The following is a 22,831-nucleotide window of genomic DNA, read 5'->3' as shown; positions in this document are numbered from 1 at the left end:
GTGCTTGTAAAAGCAGCAAAAAAGTGATCTTTGAGAGTGTGAAGTAATTAGGAGAGTGCCTAAGTACAACCAGACAGTGACCTGTTTAGGCAAGACTATTCATTAACAGATTAAGAAGGGAATAAGAACTGTGATGATGAAAACAAAAGCATGACCTGTATATAGAAGAGATGAAAGAATGAGCAAGTCTGAAAGACAAGGATAGAGAGGCTGCTGAAGCTAAGAAGGTCAAGGGGGACATCAACAAACACAGCATAGGTATGAGTGAAGATGAAATCAGAGGAGGAGAAAACCGTGGGGGAGTGGAAGTCATAGGGCTAAGATGTTTGATGTAAGTAAAGAGGATGGAGGGGAGAATGGAAAATTAAGTCTTGGTTCTGACAGCAAGAACGCCTCAGTTCAAGATCTTTAAGGAAAATATTACTGCAGACTAATGGCAGTGTAGCTGGTGGGTTCCAGGTGAGAAAAAGGGTGGGGATGGGAAAAGGACAAAAGTGAAAGTATTTACAGAAATGCAGTACTGAGGTTAACTGAGGGATACTGCTCAGTTTGCTTGGCTGAACAAAGAAGATTAAGTGCAGATCATTTTCAGAATTAGATTCTTAAATCTGAATTTGAGAGTTAACATCAAGAAGGAGCTTTGCGCTGATATTTCCCACTCAGTTTTTTTCAAAGGAATGGACGAGCAACTATGAACAAATATAATTCATATAGGAAATTTAGAAGACTTGGAAAAGCAAAAGCTGAATTTCTCTGAAATTAACTACCCAGACAGCTGGCTATCTACTGTCATGATGGCAGTTCTCTCTTACCCATTTATACATTACAGGCTTTGTGGTTAAGCAATCTCCTAAAAAAGCTAAGACTTGTTTTTTTTCTCAGCCTCAGAACATTTAAACCATTGCTCTCACAGCCCAAGTGTATGTTTCTCATTTACACTTAATCTATGCTATTCAAGAACCAAGGAAGAGGTTGCTTGCAACATTTTTGTTTAACCTGTACCTAAAATACACAGAAGGTATTTTGTGCAAACCACTACAATACATGACTGCACCTTCACTTACAAATGTTTTAATCAACAGATAATCAATAGCACAACGTCATGATTGCTTTAGATCATACTTTCTCTGTGGATTTATTGCATTTTGACAATATCTGATCCTTGAATCTCTGTTGGCAGATCATAGTGATTATTAGATACACATCTCCACACAGAGGTTTCCATTACCCAGATTACTCTGTACCTCGTGAGTACTCTCCTAGTGAAGAAGGAAACTGAACCTACATTGTAAGCCTCTCAACTTTCTGGATGCGTGTTTAAAACAATAGGTATGCTAGAAATATACATCTATACTCAGCAGTGATGGCATCACATCTGAAGACGCAAAACTTGTATTATTTTTATTACCTAACCAAGCATCTCAAAAGGAAGGACACGTGGGGAATGGAGGAGGACCAACAGTCTCGCACACCTCAGTTGTGCCCAAATCCCATATCACATACAGACACACTGATTTGAATCCTTCCAGAAACAACAGTACTTAGTACTGAGTAAAAATGCATACAATGCACTGGAAATCACCTCTGAAATACCCCAGAAGGAATTAAATGTTTCAGCAAAATATAACACAGATAAACTTCATTTTAAAATGTCTGAAGTATAAAATAAAAACTTTACACCCAAATTGTACATTTCTGTTACTGTTCACAGAAATACAGAGGTATTAAATTAACTACTGTAAGTCTTCATCAAAATCCCCAGCTGGAAAATAAGCATACAGAGGACTGTTTTTAAAAGTTTTTATAAAACCATCAAGTGCCAGAACTATGTAGTTCACATAATTTTTATTTCCTCCAAAGTGAAAATACTCCCTTATAAAAGTTGATAACTTATTTATTGTGCTCCTATTTCTCCACCTCCATCCCCCTACCCACCCCCCAAAAAAACCCCCTGAGATTTCTAAATACAAATTTGAATGTAACCATACAGTTAGGGTTTACATTAATGGACAAATGCTGAAATTTCTCATTACAGATTTAAGAAACTTCTGAATATCTAATTGCTTTTGTTCTCTCACAGCTTGTTTTCTACTGAGAACAATTGCAAGAGATCATGTATCTTTGTTCCTTAGGAGATCATCTGTTCCTGCTGCTCATTTACCATCTGAAATCATTGTCATCTGTTAGTGACAATCTAACCATCTTCACAGTGACTAACTGTGATGTCACAAACAAATGATTATGATTTCAGGTGGTGAACAAACAGCAGGAGCAGATGTACTTTGAAGAACAAAGATTGTAAAGTCACACAGGAATCCTTAGTAATAAAATGTTAGGCAGTAAAAACAAAAAGCCTGTCCTTTACTGAGAGGTAGGCTTGTTCTGAATGTAATTGTTTTATCATTAGTTTTTTGATATTTATTTTGTGGAGACCAACATTTCTGGAAATAGATAAAGGAAATCTAGTCTATGAAAACTGAGGGTAGGACAAAAAAGAAAAATTATGAAAGCAATTTTTTTTTTCCTTTTTAGAAATATAAAGAAACCTCAAATTATTTTTTCCTTTGAGTTTTATACAGTTATGTTCTTAATTTTGCAATATTTTATGCCTCATCTACAGCTTCTCCTAGAACACATGCTGTATGACATGTATGATTATCCCTATCCAGAAAAACAAAACCAAAAGCTGAATGTTCCCAAGAGACAACAGTTTGCATTAGGACTGTTTATTTGTTTCACATTTTGTTTTTGTGAGTACTTGCTTAAGTCAAATCCTAAGAAATAAATGAGCATCCTGTTAACAGTAAACATCTTCTACATGGGCTGCAAATATTTGTGTTGTGCTCAAAGAATACTGGCTTCAACATCACTTTCAGGAGCATCATGGAAAAATCTCACTCATGTCTCTGTTATTCCACGTGTGGAAGATGTCTGAGATCTTCCAAGCAAAGAACAAACAGATTCTTGTCTCAAGTCATCTTTGGGATTGTGAAATGAAGATGAAAGGTAAAGAAGTAAATCAGTGGGAAGAAGCTTTGCCAATGAGTAGGAGGAACAGAAATGAAGTCTGCTGCAACGGTAGCTACAAAAGCACATGAGGTAGGGGAACAGGAGAAATTTCAAGGACATGTAACAGGAAATACTAAAAACGCATCAAGTATGTAGGAGGATAGACTGAAGGGTATTTCTCAGCCAAAACAAACTACATAATAAAAGCACAATGGAATCTGCTCTTCAACTCCGCTTTTTTTGTTTCTGTTGTACTACAACGTACAACTTCACTTTACTATTCCGGTTTTATTTCACATAGTTTTATATTAAAATTTAGTGCATTATGTACACAAAGAAAGAGTACCTGCCTGTGACCTGCTGCCTGTGAGCCTGTGACCTGAATACCTGCTGGAGGGGAGCTCTGCGGAAAGGGACCTGGGTGTCCTGGTGGATGACAGGTTGGCCATGAGCCAGCAGTGTGCCCTTGTAGCCAAAAAGGCCAATGGCTTACTGGGGTGCATTAAAAAGAGCGTGTCCAGCAGGTCGAGGGAGGTGATCCTCCCCCTCTACTCTGCCCTGGTGAGGCCTCATCTGGAGTACTGCGTCCAGTTCTGGGCTCCCCAGTACAAAAAAGACAAGGATCTCTTGGAAAGAGTCCAGCGGAGGGCCACAAAGATGGTGAAGGGCCTGGAGCATCTCTCCTATGAGGAAAGGCTGAGTGAACTGGGTCTGTTCAGCCTTGGGAAGAGAAGACTGAGAGGGGACCTGATCCAGGTCTATAAATATCTAAGGTGTGGGGGGCAGAATGGCGAGGCCAGGCTGTTCTCAGTGGTGAGTGGAGACAGGACAAGGGGAAACGGCTGGAAACTGCAGCATAGGAAGTTCCGCACAAACATGCGCAAGAACTTCTTTACAGTGAGGGTGACGGAGCACTGGAACAGGCTGCCCAGGGAGGTGGTGGAGTCTCCTTCTCTGGAGATGTTCAAGACCTGCCTGGATGCCTACCTGTGCGACCTGCTGTAGGGAACCTGCTTTGGCAGGGGGGTTGGACTCGATGATCTCTGGAGGTCCCTTCCAACCCCTACAATTCTGTGATTCTGTGATTCTGTGATTCTGTGAAAGGAAACTGATGAATAATATGCTGGGCTAACAGGATACAGTAACCTTCCTAGAATAAAATTATTAGAAATCCAAATAGGAGATGCCAAGTGGTAGATGCAGTGATCTTAGAGCCTATCCTAGGTTTTCAAGACCGCTTAAAATTAAATTTTAGGATTACAACAAATGCAAACATCAAGTGAATACTGCATACATATTCAAACCCTTCCTATTCCATCAAATGACAGCACAGCCCCTCTGAAAACAAAAACGATACACTGTAGTCAGCTAGTTAGCATGAATGAGTCCTCTAGACTAGAAAAGGGAGTAAAGGACTCAGGGGATTAAGCACAATGGTGTCTGAATAGCACTGTCAGAAAAAAAAGATGATGGCTACTGACATATTTAGTACCCCTCATTTGATTTCCAATTTACTTGGGTATCATAAGAATGAAAATGAGACCATCTAAGAATGTCTTCCATGCATTAGAAATGCAATCTAGACTGTAAACCTGTTCTGTACTACAGACTGTGGTATCTGAAAATACGTCTGTGCCAATGCAAGAAAAAGAGTCCTTTGGTTACCACAGGTTTACAACACAACGATTGCTGATCCTGTTTCCTGTTGAATGAGTTTGCCTTCACCTTCTAGATTTGGCTTTACTTGTATGTTCAACAAAGTACTCTTACCAGGTAAAGCCTGGAAAGCATCATATTTTCTTGTTGGTGTATTAGATGGTAGTAGATGGTCATCCTATTATCTGTACATATCTTTTCTACAAGGCATGGTGAGGATAACAGAGAAAAGCTTGAGGTCTTATTTTGCTGTCCTAAACTTCAATATGTTAACATTTGAAGATGTTAACATTTGTAGATGATAATGGGCCATGTCCCTACAGATTTTAACAATACAAACAGCAATAATCTAGTACTGGTAAGGACTTCCTTCAAGACAGGGCTTGAAGGAAGCAATTAAAAATAAGTCTTAGATCCTGTAACATCCTCCATTTCAAGGAAAAAACAATGGCATATGTTGAACCAAGGTCACTAGAAACACTGGCAAGACTTTGGGGTAAATTGAAGCACAAATTATTCCTCAATTCTTCCCCAGGTCCAGCAACTGAGAGGACTCCATATATACTTGAAGACTACTGAATTCTCTTAAAAACTACATTTAGGACTAAGTCAGATGTCAAATTCAAATGTGTAATAGAAAGAAAAAAAAAAAGACAGCTAATATACTTTCACCTCTATTACAATTCATAGTTTAGAGATGACATTTGAGACTCTTATGAGGTTCAAAAATCAACATGGTTCTAAAGAAGAATTAGGTACTCATGGAAAAGTGAATTTGACCTTTTCCACACTACACCAAGTCCAGAGCTGGGAAAAATCATAGAAAAATGGGATGGTTTGGGTTGGTAGGGAACTTACAGATCATCTAGTTCCAGCTCCTACGAAGGGAAGGGACAAGTCCCACTACACCAGGGACCAGACCAAAGCCCCATCCAGCCTGGCCTTGCACATGTCCAGAGATTCAACAGCTTCTCTCAGAGACCTGTCCTGAGAGACCCTGTCACTACCCCCACAGTGAAGAATTTCTTTCTTGTATCTAACTTAAACCTACCCACCTCCAGTTCAAAACCATTACCCTTCATCCTATCTCTGCATTCCCTGATAAAAGAATCTCTCCCCATCTTTCCTGTGATTCCCTTTAGGTACTGGAAGGCTGCTCTACAGTCTCCCTGGAGCTTTCACTTCTCTCAGCTGAGCAACTTCAACCTCTCACCCTGTCTTTGTTGGAGAGGTACATTCAGACCTCTAATCTTCCTTGTGGCCTCCTCTGGACCTGCTCCAGCATGTCTGTGACTTTTTTAAGCAGCTGGGGCCCCATAAGAGTGGAACAGAAGCGATCCTTTACCAGCTTAATCTATCAGAAAGACCTACAGGCTTGTCCTATTTGTTAACAACTGTAGTGTCTGAAGTGAAACTGAAGCTGGTCTTCACCAGCAAGGTCTCCCATGTCTTTGGGTGCATAGACAGGTCTCAAGGAGGAAGACAGAAACCTCTAGAAGTGGAAGCTGATGTGATTTCTAGAGAAAATTTCAATCCATAGAAGTCCACTGGACCAAATGAGATATATCTGTGGGTTCCAAATGAACAATTTTTTGTCTTTTGTGGCCACTATCTGTCATCCTTGAAGAGCCACGCAGATCAGGGGAAGTCTCCAACAACTAGAGAAAAACCTCATCATCTTTATGAAAAAAGGCAAGCTGGTCAGCCTTACTTTAGTCCCTAGGCCAGGGACTAAAAGGGACTTCCTCACGCAGGAAGTCTTCTAAAAGCCATTACAGACACACACAGGAGAAAAAAAGTTGTTGGGAAAAATCTGACAGGAACAACCTGATTTTCTTTTATGATAGAAAAATTGGATTTATGAATAAAATGAGAACTATGGATGTAATTTGCCTTGATTTTAGCAAGGCTTTGACACAATATCCCACAGCATCGTTGTAGACAAGCTGGGATCTTAGAGTCTAGGAAATTTAATTTTAAATGATGAAAAACTGCTTGCAGGATAGTGGTATCTTTGTGAGATCTAATAGTAGCTTTCCAATACCTAAGAAAAGTTTGTCAAAATGATGGAGTTGGGCACTTCACAGAGGGAAGGTAGCAGCTAAACAGGAAATGATCATCATAAACAAACAGATATTCCAACTGGATAAAAATAAAAAACACATGAATAAATAAATCAGTGTGAGGAAAATTATACGTTGTTCTGAGAAGCTGTGACATCTCCACCCTTGGAGAAGAAGAAGATGCATAAGATACGTGCAGCCTTGCTGGAATGCGGTACTGACCCCGCAATCCAGATACTTCTTTAATTCCCCAACAACCTGCAAGACTCAATGGTTTAATAAAATCATAGCTGATTTTATTAAATGAGCAAATAAAAAATGTTGAAAATAAGGGTAAGTGAAAATCATCTTGTTCCTGCATTTATTTACATCTATATTCACACACAGGATACTTCAGACTTAAGTGATCAAATTGCAAATCTAGAGAAAACATTTCAGTTGGCTTGAATAATCTAAATCCTACAGAGACTAAAAGAACCAAGAATAAATACGAATGTAGGAAACTATACTTACTGCTACTTGTTGGCTCAGTAAACCCAACATTCTGTCCGTTCCAACTCTTGTTTTCTCCAAGCTGAAACAGAGACAAAAGAAAGAGACAAATAAGTAAAGATTAAACTACTACTTAAACAGCACAATCATATTTATAAATTCAATTGAAAAATTCAAAAAAGGGTGACTTGGGATTGCCACCTCTGCTCACACATCTTTGCTAACATATTTTACTTTTGGTCTAAAGCAGGTTATTTAAGGAATGTACCCTTCATGAATAAACATTAATAACTACTGCCTAACACTGAAATATAAATATTTCTCCAAGGATTAGGCTCTACTCAATGTTACCAAATCAGACTTAAAATTAAATGTTAAAAGCAGCTCTCAACTGAAAATATACACAGACTACAGAGAAACTACATTCTAAAACAAGAAGATCCTAATATCTGCTTATGAAAGAATGCATAAATAATGCAAAGTATTTGAGTGTAATTTTAAAATATCTACTTGCTAGGAATCCACTTAGTTACATAAATAAAACCAAAACAGATTCCTGTGATTTTTTTTTTCCAATACATAGGGGTTTTGAGGAAGGTAATGGTCTTCACAGGGATTATCAATCATAGAATCATAGAACTGGTTATGCATAACACTGGGTATTATGTGATACAGGAAAAGGAAGCAATTAACGTAAGATGTTCAGAATAAAACAATTCCTGAAATCTACAAAGTAAATGAAGTGTCAGTATTCTAGATTTATGTGTAAATGTAGAGAAATGTCCTCATGAACTGTGAGCTATTGACTGTCAGATCAATTAATGTGACACAAATGATCCTTTTCAAATTTCACTGAGATGCAAACACAGGCAGAAAATCCTCACTATCAGTACAAGCTGAGGGATGCAAGGATGGAGCACAGTCCTGCCAAAAAGGACTTGGGGGTACTGGTGTATGGCAAGCTAAATATGAGCCAGCAAAGTGACCTTGCATCCCAGAAAGCCAACCATATGCTGAGCTGCACAAAAAGAAGTATAGCCAGCAGGTCGAGGAAAGTAATCCTGCCCTTCTGTGCTGGTGAGACCTCACTTGGAGTACTGCATCCAGATGTGGAGTCCTCAGCACAGGAAAGACATGGACCTGCTGGAGAATATCCAGACAAGGGACACAAAAATGATCAAAAGGATGGAACATCTCCCCTGTGGGGACAGGCTGAGAGAGCTGGGGCTGTTCAGCCTGGAGAAGAGAAGGCCCTGGAGAGACCTGATAGCAGTGTTTCAGTATCTAAAGGGGGGGCTGCAAGAAGGAAGGGGACAGACTTCAGCAGGGTCTGTTGTGACACAACAAGGGAAAATGGTTTCAAAACTAAAAGAGGGGAGATTTAGACTGGATAAGAAAAAAGTTTTTTAGGATAAGGGTAGTGAAACACTGGAACATGTTATCCAGAGAGGTGGTGGATGTCCTGTCCCTGGAGACATTCAAGGTCAGGCTGGACAGGCCTTGGAGCAACTTGATGTAGCTGTAGGTGTCCCTGCTCAGTGCAAGGGAGTTGGACAAGATGACCTTTAAGTGTCTCTTCCAACTCAGATGATTCTATGATTCTGTGGCAGGTCTTAGAGACAGATGTCTCTCAAACTGGATACACAATTCCACAAACTTAATTTCACTTAACTTATTTTATTCATAGAATGAATAAAAATATTATAAGTATATCCAGAGAAAAGACGGTTCTTCAAAAGAATACACACTCTGAATCTGCAAATATGTTTGTATGTGTATGTGCTGTTACAACAGCATGGTTTTAGCATGAATCCATAAAAACATGACTGCAAACTCTCCCAAATGCACTGCTACAAGATGAATAAAGTTCTAACACTCTTCCCATTCCCCTCTTTTGCTGTTTATTATTTTCATCATGATGGAGAATTTAACAAGAATTCAACTGTCCATAAATTATTCTTAGTGCTACTGTCTCACACAGATGTAACATACTCCAGTTTTCTTCTAAGAGAAGAAAGATGGCAATACGAAACGAAAAGGCGAAAAAATGAAAAAGTGAAAGCATTACTTTCCATTCTCACCTGTAGAATATAATTTTGGTAGCTACAAAAAATCTCCCAGGGCACTATCTCAGTGCTCTGCACTTATACTACCAATGTGAAAATCAGTGAAAAACAGTGAAAATTCTCCATTCAGAGGCCAACTTGGTCTAGCTAATATGCATTGGGCTCCACTTGGCATGCAAAGAAACAAGCAAAAATCTTCTAATGGCACATCTTTACAGTGCAATTTATACGGAAGGAATTTTACAATGGTCAAATTGGTAGAGCTCTAACAGCTATTTTCCTTCTTCTCCAGCACCAGACATGTCTTGATTGAGGAGATTATCTGAGTGGGTCCCAGTTAGTGTTGACTCCTCAAGCAAGAATGCTACAATTTTTAGTGCTGAATTAAAGCATCCTTCAGATCAATCAGAAGGCTATATTTCACTCATACTGTGTACAGATACCATGAGAACGCTTGTCAAAAGAAACAGTCTGACACTCCAGATTTAAACAATGAAACAGAGTTCCAATGAACTCTGGAAATAAATAAATAAATAAATAAATTACTGCACTAACTCTTTGTTTTATGTGTCCACAGTATTTTGATCTGGTAATAAGAGTCCCAAACCCAGACGGTACTACTGTCTCTCCTGCTCTATGTGTAGAGCACTTGTTCAGTTTGAGAACCGTTTGTTTTTTTTAAAATCTATACTAAATATCGTGTTTATGTGCTTTACATGGTCAGTTTGCCATATACAGAAAATCAATTCAGATGCTCTAAAAATATTTTATGTCCTTTAGCCCAACAAAGCTATAAAAAAAAAGATTATCTTGAATGCACCCATTTCACAAATCTTGAGTAGTGCACATTTTGTGTATACAGTATCATATTTGATCATTATGTTCAAAATAATATCAGGCTTCTGTGCTTTACCCCAATTCTAAGATCTCTATTTCTGCAAATATGTAATTACACTTGTTTTACTGTCTTTTCTTTTTTTTTTTCTTTTTTTTTTTGGACAATGCATAGAATGCACGAAAAGAAAGCAGCATCACCCCTTCCGTAACCACTCAACAGCACTACAAACAGATTTATCATTTGGTCCCTATAAATGCCCAGCAGAACATTCTGTTGACCTGAGTCAACAGTTGGCTTATGCAGCCACAGCAAACATTTAAGCTGTGATCAAAATATACACATGGAGGAACCGTGTGTGTGTGTGTGTGTGTGTGTATGACAGAAGCCGTCCAGAGTCCACAGCTTAGCCAGATGCCTTGCTCTGATCTTGTCAGGACACAAAAAGTAAAACTTTAACACCTACTTTGATTACAAAACCTTTAATCAACGAAGTCAAGATGGGCCAGGAGTGCTACTCCTAGAATTATTCTAGAATATATTCAATGGGAAGACAAACAGCAGTGAGTACTTTATGTATGAAAATTAATGACAACATTCTTCCCTATTCCAGAAGAGGTGTCCTCTCATTGTACCTATAGCAGTATAAAAGAGGAATATTTGTAAGCAGAAATATGAACACAAATTACATGTACAATTTTGCATACAACTTCCTTCTGAAACTACATTTCTGTTCTGTATTGCCCTTACTAAACTTATACTGCCTGCTGCCTTGAAATGAAGGCTGATCTCTGACATGCAACCCAGCACAGTGCACAAGTTTAAGGTTCTGTTCATACCAAGTGATTAGCTGGTATGGCTAAGAAATCTAGACAAAGATAGAATTTTGGCATCACAATTGGTTCTCACCTTTTCTGTCTGGTCTTGAAGAGGAGTAGAGGCTTTGTAACCCAGCTGTAGCAACATTGCTTCTGCTGCATTTCTTTTAGCTATCTTCTTGTTTGGGCCTGTTCCAGTAGTAATCTCATTACCTACTTTTACCTTAAAAAGAAAATATTAATCATAATTACAAAAAATGCAAGACCGTTTAACATCGCCACACAATAATCTTGTTGACCTACCATCAGCTCTTCTGATAAAGATTCAATCCTGTAAAAGTAAGAACAGTACCAAAGTGGATTACAGTATTGCTTCCAAACTTAAAGCTTGTTGGGATTTTTCAAGATCCACAAATTTATACCAAAGAGCTACATTTCTATTTATCTTTTTTCCACCAACATCTGTGTCAATCCCGTTCTCTCTGCTGAACATCTTCCCCAGTTATGTTTCTCACTCTCTCCTAACATTAGAATAACCTGGACTCCCTGGTACAAGCCTTCAGCAGCTTGCCAGCGTCAGCAGGACAATATCCTGAGCAACGGAGAGACAAACAGTGACCCAGAGATTGTGGTTCAAAAAGAGCAGTTTTTCAGATGGATGAAAACTATATTCACATCCCTTCCACCTCATTGCACTGCAAGAAATGCAGGAGTAGGAGCCGTTTCCTTTTTCCGTCTTCACACCTGAAAGCTTTTATCAAAACTTTCTCTGAAAAGAAGGCTCCCTCACTGCTGGACCTGTGTTTGTACTGTCCAAAGCACTTCCAACAAACAAGATGCCTTTCACACCGCAAAGACAAGTTAAAATGTCAAAAAAAAAAAAAAAAAAAAAAAAAAGACAAACTATAGATGATGAATATCCTCAAGTCTCAAGCTCATTCCTTGAGTTTTGTACCACTCTTACCCTATTGAGGCTGTATGCATCTGATCTGAGGCATTAGTACTGTCACTGCAATTCATTTTTGCATTATTCAAAGTTCTTGAATAGCTGTACTTCAGTTTGTCCACTAAGGTATTTTATTTTCCAAATTATCTCTGGAAATAATACATGGTTCCAAACCATGTTAAAAAAAAAAAAAAAGAAAGAAACAGAAAATAAAATAAAAACAATAAAATACTCAAGGCAATCTGAATAAGAGAAAGCTTAGAGGTCAGTGAGATGAAGCATTCTGTACTGAGCTTAAAAGATGACAAAAACAGGCACACTTAAATAAATAGTATGTGTTATTTAGTAATTTATGGTATTCAATAATTATTCACTTTCCTCAAATTATCATACATATTTTTTCCTAAAACTTTTAAGTTTTTTTTACTCAAATACCTATTAATTCTAAACAGAAAGAAGAGGTTGTAAATAAATGATCACGAACATCCCTTCAAAATACATATATAATTAAACAAAAACATTCAACCACATAAAACAGAAATATTAATAACCTTGATATAAAACCTTTATGATCTATGTAGATCAGAAATTTCAATCAGAAAACAGCCAATCTACTACAAGCTTATATGCAATAAAACTGAGAGGCCTTAATGGGACAAGACAAAATGATAATTTATAACATAACCCACAATAAATCAACGTTCTGCTATTTCTCAGACCTGTAAAACTGGTTTAGCTATTATTATAACCTCTATCAAGGATTAAAGGCCTGACTACAAAGAGAAAGAGCTTTCTGAAATTAACTTTGGGAACAGAACACCAACTAATGTCATCAGAGGTTTTCTTCTGTTTATCTAGTGGTCAGGACAAGTAATTGGATCCATTTCATCACATCTAAACTAGCTCTTTGTGTGACAGATAAAAATGAACATATTATCTTTAGATATTTTACTTCCACATTCAATTAAATTAAATGAAAACACTGTTTAAGTAGTTTATACAAAGGCTTTATATTCTGATAAGGTCTTTTGCACGTCATAATGAATCCACAGAGACTTCCTGAAGTCAGGAGAAGCAGAAGTATGTTTTTGTGTGAAAGAATTAGAAAAGGGTAAATATATGGCTACAGTGTTTAGAAGTATATATGAAAAGCAAACCCTCTATGAAATTTCTTTGATTTTTTTTCTTCACAGGTCTTCTCAGATAGTGGAATCTTTTACGTATTCACTGCTCTTAAGATTCTTTTTTTTATTCAAGCCAAATGCTTTACCACTGCTGAGAATTCTTCAGTGGAAAGCCAAATTCTCAGCTCATCATTCTAATACTGGACTGTGTTACACAGCACTTTGCTGACTCCACATGGAACCATCTCTAACTGGGGCAGGATTTGAGCACAGCAAAAAATATGGTCTTTTTCAAATATTTCTGAATAGCATAAACAGTTGGAAATCCAAGATTATATGCATAAATCAGAACCTAAAACACAAGGAACCCTATATATATATATATATATATAGGTACGTATACGTATATATGTATATATATACGTATATATATATATATATATACGTATATATATATATGTTTTTTTTTTTCCCAGAGATAAAAATAAATTGTTATCACTGAGATCCAAGGAAACAAAGACTGCTAGCCTGTCTAGACAGACACGAAGGAAGGATTTAAAGACTTCAGTGAAAATGTAACTTTTTCTTCTTGAGAAGAAAATGCTAGTACATCATAAACTCTGCTTATGATCAGAAGTGACGTTTTGGTGTGGCTTGTGGACAACAGGTCAAAACATGCTCAGGTTTCCTGTTCTGGACGGCACAAAATTATTCCAATATATATCATAAGTTTGGCTATACCAAATCCCTGCAAATGTTCCAATTTAAAAATCAAAGAAACATTGATGACCTACTGTATTATATCCAAATCTATTAACTGGAGAGGCTAAAACATGTGTCAGAAGGCTGTTTCTGTCATATTTCAAAAAACAATAAAAGTACCGAAGCAGATGAAAATCTAAAAGGAATTCTTAGAAGATTTACAGTACTAATTTTTTTAAACCAAAACACTTGGTAATATGGAGTATATTCTTCATATTTCAAAATACTTGCTTGTAGTGCAACAATCTGATTAACAACTGCAAAACTTTCAAAAAGAAAAACGGAAGTATTTTTATTTTAAATTATGAACAAAAAGCAGCATTAGGGATGCAGCCAGAAACCACTAGGTGAAACAAAAATAAGAGTATAAAAATGTAACTACAAGAAAAACTTTCATAGGGCCCTAACTATTTCTTTCCACCAAAAGAAAGAAGGAATAGGGCAGGGTAGTTCAATTGGAAGAGTCCTTCAAAGATTATGTAGTCTAACTGCAAAGAAGTTCACACAGGTACTATGTTTCATACTCCAGTTGTATAGCTGACTGTAAAGCAAAAAGCTAAACACACTGGAATCAGCTTTTGTGTTACGCCACCATTTTTATCATGTTAGAGCATGACAGAGCAAGGGCGCTATCTCAGACACAACAGCAGATGGTACCTGCATAACAAACTCTCGACGGCGAGGCATCCCTCTCTCAGAAAGAAGCACATACTCTGGCTCCTTCTCCTTTTTGGCCTGTTGGATCTGAGCCAGACGACTGATAGGATTCATTCCTTGACCATATTCAGGTCCAGTCTAAAATAGGTTTAAAAGATATATTTCATTATGTATCAGTATTATATATGCTGTGCTGCTTTACTACCTCTAATACTCATTTTAAGAGAAATAAGCAAATTTCACACCACCCACTGTCTGCCACAGTTATAAGTAGCATGGATATTTATCAAAGGTGAGCTACTAACACCTTAATCTATCTATGAATGTCTTGTGGAGATAGACAAAATACAGATTCATCCATTATATTTCACTGCCCTATTTCTACAACCCTTCCCTGGGATCCTTAAAATAGACTGCTAGAATGCTGAACATGCAGTACATTAAGAAGAGTTGATTTTACATGGGAACAAGAAAGATCTGCCATATAACAAAGGAAGGTGCATTTGTCTCATAATTTCCATCTCAACATTCCTGCCTTCCATCCCACAATGCAATTAAAAGTGGAGAAAGCTTGCTCTGTTTGCATGCCAGAGGAATTTACCCTCAAAATATTTGTATGCAGTGAAGCTAGAAAATACAAAAAACTCCAATAGCTAAAAATGGTACACACCATGAGTCACCCACAAAGTATTTAAAATACTTCAAAATGTACAGATAATGGGAGTACTGATCTGATAGGGGAAAACAAATGGACAAAATTTTTTTTTGTCCAAGATTGCACAGACAGGTGAAAAACCACAGTCTCTACAATCTATTTGTATTACTTCTGAAATACTTTTTGTGTTACTATTCATATAATGAATTCTCTCCCAAAGCAAACAACTTTGAAAATATGGTTTGTAAAACCTAAGGAAAAGAAATTTAAGATTCAAACACATTCATCTGATTTAACAGATGAATATCATAACACAACAGAAGAACTTAAAAATGCAAATGACGTTTGAATGTAGAATAGTTTTAATGCTACTGTGAAAGTTATTCTTCATTTGCAGCACAAATGAAGAGGCAAAGTTGTGCTTATTTGAGCTTCTCAAACAAGCAAACAAGTGGTCAAGAAACTAAGAGATGATATTAAGAAAGCTGTGCAGCGAATTCTTATAGTGTTATCGCTGAAGTCGTTAGAGAAGATGAAGGTGAAAGAATTAAGACAATGTCATGCACAAGGGCAGCTGTGTGGGCAAGAAGCCAGTCAGAGACAAAGAGAGAGCAGTCTAAATAAAGTGCGCGACATAAGATACGGGCTCATAAATATATGCACAAGCATACAGGAGTTATTGTTGTCATTCTTTGTGATGCTCAAAATACATGCAGGTTAAACTAAAAGGAACGGACACAAGAAAAGCATTTCAGAAGACTTCATATTCAAAAGACGGCAGCTTCCTACACAATCAGGTTATTTTCACTAACGTCTATTTCTAACATCACCAACTCTGGATAATTCAGTTCAAGACTGTAATGGCAAATGGTGTATAGTGAAATAAGAGGTTTTCACTTGGTTACACCCTTAGCATCCTTCTTGAGCAAAACGTACCAAAATGAGATGGCCAGAGAAAACAGCCTTTTTCAGATCTCTCAGCCTTCAGATCCTTAAAGCTGCATTGATATTGGTGGTTCTGAATTAATAACTTTTATTTTTTTCCTAGCGGTTTTTGAGAATTATAGACCATGAATTTCAGTAGGCGCTAATTACCTAATTAACCTAGATTTCCTTGGGAAATCACTTGTCCTGCTTTGAGGGCAAACAAAATAAGGAAGATTAAGAAACAACTCATGTGTTTTACGATTTTGCAGTCTCCAGAGTATTTGCTTAAACAAGATGGTTGTTCCTGCACAAATCTGCTCTTAATGTACTTAGGATGAAGATTTCAAATGGTCACACTTCTGTGTATTTATTTATTTATTTATTTTTAGTACCCTTCTTGATAATACTCAATGAGGACTGAATTCAAGCTATATTTAAAACTTCACATCATCCTGGTGTGATGTTACCTCACCTAACATAATACAAGCCATGGACATAGCTGTGCATTTCATCAAAAGCTGCGTATCGTCACAATTGTTATCAAATCCAGAAAACTTGAAGAGGTTTTTTTTTCCCCCTCTCAGAAACAGAGATGAAATTTAAGCCCTAAAACATTACTCCAAAGCATAGGTTTTAGATGTGAAGGTTCCCCGCTATTTCCTGTAGTTTTTGTCTGGAGGCTGCATACTATGGGATCAAAAGTGACTGTAACACCAGGCACTAACAGCCCAACTCTCCATGATCATCACTAATCTAACACAAGTTTGAACGGCTAAGTATGCTTTACATATACTTCAAGCAGTATTATTTTGCACAGGTCTAAGCAACCATCCAACATGCCAGACAATGAAAAGTCATGTACAAAATGTTTACTATTACCTCACAAAATAATACTTCCTAAAATAAGGTATCACTTAGAAGATTTTGATCACTTGCAAAGCATCTTCACAAGGACTGAAAAGATGACAGGTTAATCCGATTAGCTGCACAGTGCTGAGACAATGAAGTGATGCATCATAAATATATGGACACTCTATGGCTGCTTTTGTTAGATCAAGTGGAGGATTGATTACTTCAGATGCTCTTTTGTTTCTGTACATATTGAGGATGAGTACACAAACCAGGGCTAGTCACTGCAGGATAACTCAATTCTCTAAGTAGCAATAAATCTGCCACCGAGAATAAAAGCACCATTTAAGAAACTTGATCTTAGAAGATTCCAGAGACCCTAAAGTGATGTCTCATTGGTGCAGCAAAAAGCACATCAACATCTTCTAGGATTGCATACACTTTAACAGAGAGATAGTTCAAAGCCTACAAGTCCTCCTTGAATTGGTCTCCAGAAAATTTTCAACCTTTTTTTGAGAGCTGAAGGACGTTATCAAACAAATGCTAACCTTAACAAAGGCACATGAAACGAAGAAAGTATGACAAGTGACATGCTAGGCTGAGATGGGAACAAACTCTTGCATTTCTTTTAAATCTCTCCAGAATCAAAACAGACTGATGTTGAAAGCAGGAAACTCCCAAATCCAGCTCAATGAGGGAAGAAGCTGGACTGTACAGCACTTCTCCAGATGAGTAGTATTTCATATACTCTCTCAGTAGTATTTCATATACTCTCTCTGAGGAGGAAAGAGTTGAGATAAAGCATTATATATTCCAATGAAGCCTCTCAAAGGAGATGATGCTAAAAATCCTCGTGAATGTGCAGAGTTGCTTGGAGGCTTTGATCCTCCACTACACTTGAACTAACTCTTGCTGTGATGTGAGCTCAGTTAAGAGACAGCTCCTTACCAGCCATTGCATTGGAGAATTTCACAGCATTGTCAGGATTAAATAAATAAGTAAGGTATGAGATACAAACAAATTAGTAACAATATTGACATAAAATGGCAAATGAGCCTTTACTGACTTAAAATCTGAGTAACTGTTTCTCTCCCAGCAAGTATTCTTAATTCTGACAAGGGTAGACACATACCTTCAATATTGTTTTTGGACGTTTTTTGAAGTACAGTTTTGGCTTTTCAATCACAGGAAGAGGAGGAAGCTTCTTCAGCTCTTGAAGGACAGACATTGCAGCACGTTTCTTTGAGAGCTTCTTACTGTTCCCTTCTCCTTCTGCAGTGAATTCTCCTACTGTAACTCGTGTGACAAAGCTCTTCATGTGAGGAGGTCCACTTTCTTTTATCACCTTTTAAACAAAAGTGTTTGGAGTCAAATCATCCTATAATCTAATGTTTATATTTTTGTGCAACATACTTAATACCAATGAATATAATACCTTCTCCTACTCGGAAGCATTTAGATGGATTTTCACAAAATCTAGATGAATCTTAATGGCAGTGCCAGGTTTGAGGATAGAAAATGAAGGCTGATAGGATAACATGAATCTAACTGTCATATACAGTGTTTCACAGAAAATACAGTAGACCTGCATTTTCAGAATATATCAGTTACACAGTATACAGCAGTAACGCATATTTAAAACAAGACTGCTGTTGTCTTCTTGCAAGGCACTTCCCATACTAAAGAATTTCAATTCATGAAGGTCCATCAATCTTTCTCTCCATACAACATATTCAAAACTGTGCTTACACAGCACTGTTTGAATATGTTGATCATTTTCTTCTGTTATCATTAGAATCTGGAATGTTCATACATAGTTCCAAACTTCCATCCCTAAAGGCCAAAATTTTGACATTATCCGAGCTGCAGACAGTACTGCCTGCTCTTAGCTCTTACCTTGCCAGAGCACACAGCTCAGAGACATCATACCCACTAGAAAGGCTGCCATAGCATTGTCTCCACAACAATCAGCTGTCCCTCTCACCAGAAAGGAATGATCAAGAGAAGCACCGTCACTCACACAGAAACTGGTTCTGGAAATTTTAATTCATTCATCCATTTCCAAATATACACAAGATGAAAGACAATGAGAAAACGCATTTGAAGTACTCCTCCACTACTAAAAGTTGTAATATGAAAAAATAAAATTGAGAAGTTCTGCACCTTTGTTTAGTATTTTTCTGTCTACACTCTTCCATGCACAGGTATCCTCCTAGGAGGCAGTGCTGGTAGGATGTAGTTACCAACAGACCACAGTACTGCACGTGCTAAGGCAGCCATCTATTCATGTACGCAACACTTACTGGTCTGGATAATGTCTATCGGGAATTAGAGACCTCATCTGGGAAAAGGTTCAGTTATTTTGTTTGATGGGCGGAAGCAGTTACCTAATTTAATCTTTGGTACATGTAATGTGTGCAAGGAGAGATTAGAGCATCTGACAGGCACATCTCTCCATTGTCTTCAAAAGCAATACAAATATATGTTTTTCAGTAGGTACAGTAACATCAAACCATCCACTGAAGAAGTATAATGCCTGAGTGCAAGAGAAGGGAGGTAAAGGTGCTAGGGCCTTCTTGGTGCAATAACTGTATTTTTAATGGACTGGAACCTTCAACCTTAGTATTATTAAAACATGTTTTGTATTAAAGTTCTTTTTATCAAGGTCATGTCCCTTGCATTATTTAGTTTTGCAGTTACACTGTAATGAGGCCTCCCTAGGCTTGTATTTCTTTTTAAACTCTTTTTTGTGGCATTTTCACCCAGCAAACACAATTATCACAGCATATCTCAATAAAAAGACACAAAATGAAGACTAACAGACCACTCTGTCCGCATTTTGTCCACATTTTCACAGAATAAGGCAGCATCTTTACCAGCATGCAACGCTTACACTGCAGTCCGGGAGTGTTCCCACTCTCAGATTCAGGGTAATGATTTCAGAAGTGTTTTCAACACTGCTTCACTTGAAGGTGAAGTGTGAGAAGCGGCCATGCCTTCATGGCCCCCAGCCTAAACCAGGGAAGCTGAACACCCAGGGTCATTCCACTGCAGGCACAGTAGAGCTATGTTCCTGCACTACATCCTTCAGCACTGCCCTTTCCTTTGTCGTTAGTATGCACCCTAACTGACTACTGCACAGCGCTATCCAAATCTTACAACACGCCAGCTGTAAATAGTAAGGCTAAATTAATGTTACTAGAGTCCTTAATCTTTTTGTGGTCTTATTAATGGCATTATATAGGTGTTTCTACTCATATGCAATGCAGGACATTAATAAAATATACAACAATGTAAATATTGACCAGATGAAAAAGGACAACGTAACTTGCTTAACAAACATAATTGCTGAGATCCTTAAATATTAGTTTTATATAAGTTTTCTCATATATATATATAAATGCACACAAAAGTATATATATGGAAAAGAATTTTAATATAAAACCTGATTATATTTTCATGTGCATGAATATAAAACCAATGTATTCTGCTGTAATTTTCATCTTTGAAACATCTAAGCATGTGGCACAAGGTAAATAATTGCCTGGAAAACATTCAAAACTGTTTCTTTGTTAGTAAGTATATGAAAAAAGTCTGTACTGTCAATGGAATGAACCCCATAGAATTCGGATGGGATCTGGATCAAGCTAAACATCCAAAATTGGTAATTTAGCAAAAAAATATTTACCTAACAACATTTTTTGTTAACCTCAGATTTTAGATCTTTTTATTCCACATGATTTCAAACAGTTGTTCTATAAGCCTAGGCACACAAAACACTTAAAAGAAATTCAGCCTTTGCTCTCCAAGAACACTATATGCATTAGTACATTAAACCATTTCCTCAGTTGAAAGATACGACCTATGGATCAAATCATGGCTAATTTAAAGCTGAGAATTTGATTAAGGGTGACAGTTCAATACACTTTTCTTCTCTGTTCCACTGATTTAAAGAATAATTCCAGCAAGAGAAAACACATGGGGCCAAAACTCATCTAAGGTCAAGTTACATCAAGAGTGAATTTGGCTCAATTTAATGAATCATGCTGACAAATGAAAAACAGCAGTCCAATTACAATGAAAGAGCAATGCTGCTTCAATTATTAAAGAGACTACAGGTATAAAAATCAAAAGACAATGACAAGATTAAATGGACATTAAAAAAAAATAACAGAGAAGACAAAGAACAGGTCAGTAAAAACATGTCACCTATATCTATGATTATTTAGAAAATACCAATATATTTCCATGTGCTTGTGTGGGCTGACATGTCAGATTTTTCCAATTTAAAATAAAAAGAGTCTGGATGGTTTATTAAAACAGACGAATGAGAGCTACTCAGTACATTCATCACCCAGTCTGAAAGACTAATGCCCAGGAGACCAGGAGCTAGATGGGCACAAAACTCCTCGCCAAGAACATTCTCAACCTTTCAGAAGCATCAATCTGCTCTGCTCCTAGCTCAAAACACTGAGCCTTCATCTCACTTTGACCAGAAACAATTCGGGAAATAAAACAACAATCTGAAACATCCTAAGGCATCTGATGCCTGGTGTGAATACTGGACCATTTCTACACAGTTCTTCTAACTCTGTTGACTTCAGTTTTGTCTTCCAAGCCAACCTAATTCAATACTAACAAGTTTGGAAAGTAAAAAACATCCATGATGCTAGAGAACCAATGCAGGAAGATTTCAGTTCATGCTAAAGGATGAAATTGGAGGTAAAATCTTAGAACTGTTCTGACAATTCCTAGCAGCTTTGTACCTCTCCTTAAAAATTGCTCATTTTGCCCACATATGCCTTTAGAGTTGTATAGTGGCTGAAAAGTTGACAAATAAAGGGTAAGTAAGGATACATCCATGGTAGGTGTGTTATGAAGATTTTATTATTATTATTATTATTATTATTATTATTATTTTTATCAGAACTGAATGGTTTTATTGTAGTTAGCAATTTAATTGATAGAAATTCTTTAAAACTCTTCCTAATACCCCAAGGCAATTAAAATTAAATTAAAATTTAAAATATAAAACATTATACAAAACAGGACAAACAGAACAAGCACCTAACATACTAGCAGAGCAGCTGGAATGAAACCATGCATAGTTTGAACAGTTACATTAAAAAAAGAGAACTCCTGGGTTCTGCACGCTCTCCTTATTTTCCACCCCTTATGCAATTCTGAGAATGTGTTTACATAGAACTTTACATATCTTTATGACCATTAATTAGTTGCATAACACAGCACTGTTGGAACATTTGCTAAAGCTTCGTCAGACGAAGAGAAGGCAGATCATTTTATAGCCATCGCACAAAAACAAGCTGGAGAAAGCTTTGATGCCTGCCTGGAATAACACAAAACCATTTGTAAATAAAATCCTATTAGAAACATCAGATCCTGGGGATTATCCATAATTGCTTAGCAGACTTACTGAAATACAAGCTAGTACCAAGTTAAATCAAAATTCTATCTTAAAGTGTCACTTATACTCAGATTTAAGGGCAGGAAATAACACAAAACCTGTCAGGAGAGCAAAAAAATGTCTTTTTTCAATGTTGTTAACATTCTTTGGCAAAGGACACATTAGACTTTTTCTGCACTAAGTGTCTCTTCCTTCATTCTCTCCCTTAAATAAGTTGAAACACAGGGACAAAGTTAGGAACGTATTCAAAGCACTACGCCTCTTTCCATTCCAACATCCAAGCTATTCTTTGATCTGTGACCATTCACCTCTCTGTATTTTACTGTACTGATTTCTGTGGAACTGTTCCAAATATTTTTAAATACTTAAGGTAGAAAATAACTTGTGTGAAAACTGAAGCATTAATTCTTCTCTTCCTTTTTGAAACACAGGCATGTTTTTCCATTGCATTGATCATACACAGGAATTACATTCTTTCCATGCAGTTGCAAATTGATAAGCCAACACCCCCAGACTCCAGTTTTATGCTTGAGACTTTCCTCTCTCA

The 22,831-nt window shown here is 37.2% G+C and overlaps 1 protein-coding gene across 3 annotated transcripts in view; it reads right to left on the bottom strand.

Annotated features, from left to right (window-relative positions):
* The window catches only part of STAU2 (staufen double-stranded RNA binding protein 2), a gene marked incomplete at both ends in the record, with an annotated part of 144,673 nt that overhangs the window by 85,202 nt on the left and 36,640 nt on the right, over positions 1–22,831 (bottom strand). For all 3 annotated transcript variants that reach the window (XM_079533813.1, XM_079533814.1, XM_079533815.1), the window contains 4 exons: positions 7,242–7,302; positions 11,031–11,162; positions 14,429–14,566; positions 17,992–18,204. In XM_079533813.1, coding sequence (XP_079389939.1) covers positions 7,242–7,302; positions 11,031–11,162; positions 14,429–14,566; positions 17,992–18,204 — 544 coding nt within the window. The remainder of the gene's footprint in view (positions 1–7,241; positions 7,303–11,030; positions 11,163–14,428; positions 14,567–17,991; positions 18,205–22,831) is intronic.

The sequence above is a fragment of the Tetrao urogallus genome, assembly GCF_951394365.1.
Source record: "Tetrao urogallus genome assembly, chromosome: 3".
Lineage (NCBI taxonomy): Eukaryota > Metazoa > Chordata > Aves > Galliformes > Phasianidae > Tetrao > Tetrao urogallus.
This window is presented reverse-complemented; position numbering and strand designations above follow the sequence as displayed.